Here is a 2554-nt window from a genome sequence, read left to right on the forward strand (position 1 = left end):
TTAGATGGAGACGGCAAGGAAATCGCCATACATTTGACGGAGCTTGGTATGTCTGATGAAGGTAAATCGTTTGACGATGTCGTACGCGAGCATCCAGGCTTAGGTTTTCATGCTACCTGTTACAGGCGATATACTGATACATCTCGACTAAAAAAGGTAATATTTGGTTTATTATTATCAGAATACTCTAAGAGTTAATAATATAGTTAAATGATACAGTATATAGGGTGCTACTGCACTTACTTATAGATCTATACTATATTGTGCCCTTAGTTTCTGTGCTTGGTTGTTGATTGGGCTTTCTACTACTGTAGTACCAGTACTACTAGCTACGTAGGCCATATTATATTATACAGTATATATTATTCAGTAGGCTACAAAATTAATTTTAGTTAAATACCAATATAGGCTCTATATAAGACAAAATAAAATGCTGTATAAATTAATTATACGTTGAAATTGATGTTTATTTTAGGCTGAAACAAGAGTTGCCAAAAAGAGATCCCAAGCAGGAGACAGTGAGAGCCCAGATGAGCCACCAGTTAAGAGGGCCAAGCATTTTTTGAGAAGTAGTTCAGCCACAGCAATGGTTCAAAAAGCCACAATTTTGCCAAAGAAATGTATCATTTGTAAATTGCAAGACAAATTAGTGACGATCCAAGGCAAAAGAGGTCATGATACATTAAGAAAGGCTTTAACAGATGATGCAGGTAATTATTTGAAGAAAAAAAATTCACTTGTTATTGTTGTTTCTCCTATCCTTGAAATTTGTAAACATATGGTTAATTAATCAATCTGCTTTCTAATCCCCATCCTATAATGAGTTTTGCAGACTCAACTGATGTAATCCAATTAGAAAACCTTCCTACTGTACAGCATAATGAGGTGTTCCAGGACATTTCTTCCATGTGAACCTTTGCTATATAGTGTAATCATGGAGCTATACATTTGATATCTCCATGCTGTAGTTATGCATAACAAAATATCATTTCAATCATTTAGGAATTACACACTATTGCTTTTGTTGATTTGATTTATGACAGGAATGTTGCGAAAAGCTGCAGAAATGAGAGAGGACGAAAGTATTTTAAAAGACATTCGAGGCAAAAGCTGTGCTTGTATTGAAGTGCGATATCATGACCAATGTTACAAAAACTACACCAAAATAGTTGTTAATTCACGTAAACAACATGATTCTGGAAAGTGAGTAAAACGTAACTTTCTAAAACTCTGTTGGTTTTTTTAATTTACATTTTTAATTTTTTTTTTATTTGCTTCAGTCTAAATGTTGAATTTTTAAACACCAAAATCTATAAAATATTAAAATATATTTTAATAATACAGTATTTATTATTATTTACAGGGAATTGGAAAGTGTTTTTTTAACATATAAGCAAAGCTATAAGGTATTTTGCAGAGATGTAATTGATAAACGGTTACAGTATGGACAGGAGATACTAAGACTCGCAAAACTCCAAAAGCTTTTCATGAAATCAATTGAAAAAACAGAAAAAGTTTACTTGTCAACTATAAGGTAGGCTGTCGATCCCTTCTAAAAAACGATGAAATAATTTTGTAATATTTTTGAGATCCAGTTACTGTAATAATTTCTTCATTGTATCTGTGTTACAATTAATTATAATCAATTAATGTGTTATTTATAGATCAGACGTGTTGAAGAAGAAGCTCAGGATGGATTATCCTAACCTAATTTTTCATTCACCCACAAGAAGGTTAGTTGCTTAGTGTGTTTATATTAAATGATTATTTCACCAGGGATAATTTAAAAAAAAAATCTTTTTGTGGATTGGTCAAACTAAATATTTTATTTATTTTTTCTTAATTAGAAATGAATCAGTTCTGGTGTACTTTAGCAATGTATCCCCTGGATTTGTGGCTGATCCATTTTTGTCATAAGGAAAAAGTACAACGGAGACAGATGAATCATCAAAGTATGACATAGATATTCCAACTACTTCTACAACACACGAAATCTCCACTGATGGTGACAATAGAGACAAACTAAGGACTCTATATTTTGCAGGTACGGTTAAAATACAATAACTTGTATATATTGGTTTATTTTTAAATAACAACAATAAATGTTATTGCATAATTAAGGAAATGCTGTGGATCAAAGAGGTGAAAGCTGTATGCACTCAAAAAACAAAACTGTTATGATAGTAAGTGGTGTCGATCATAAATGCTGTACACAATACAGTATATGCTTTATATAAATTTATTATTACTATGTTTCATTCACCCAATGCTATAAAATGTACTTGCAGGTACGATAGTAAATAATGCCATCAAATCAAACAAAGGTATGCAGAGTGAATGGCCTCCAAGAGCAGCGGACATTAATGATGTTGACATATCTGAAATTGTGCCATATGAGTTGTTTAATCTAATCGCAAAGTGTGTTGGTGCTGCAGAAGATACTATACAAACCTCATTTTCAGATGTTACTGAAGAAACTCGAACGAAAATTTTATCGATATGCCAGGACATCCTGTACCTTGCTTGGAAAGGAAGAAGGCAGACTCCAAAGTCA

The 2554-nt window shown here is 32.3% G+C and overlaps 1 protein-coding gene across 1 annotated transcript; it reads left to right on the top strand.

Annotated features, from left to right (window-relative positions):
• On the top strand, positions 1-1923 carry LOC140043708 (uncharacterized). Its single transcript, XM_072088205.1, has 6 exons — positions 1-156; positions 476-710; positions 1044-1203; positions 1364-1534; positions 1665-1733; positions 1848-1923. The coding sequence occupies exons 1-6, from the start codon at positions 49-51 to the stop codon at positions 1915-1917; spliced, it is 813 nt and encodes a 270-aa protein (XP_071944306.1). The 5' UTR covers positions 1-48; the 3' UTR covers positions 1918-1923.
• The last annotated feature ends 631 nt before the right edge of the window (positions 1924-2554 follow it).

The sequence above is a fragment of the Antedon mediterranea genome, chromosome 3 (assembly GCF_964355755.1).
Source record: "Antedon mediterranea chromosome 3, ecAntMedi1.1, whole genome shotgun sequence".
NCBI classification, from domain to species: Eukaryota; Metazoa; Echinodermata; class Crinoidea; order Comatulida; family Antedonidae; genus Antedon; species Antedon mediterranea.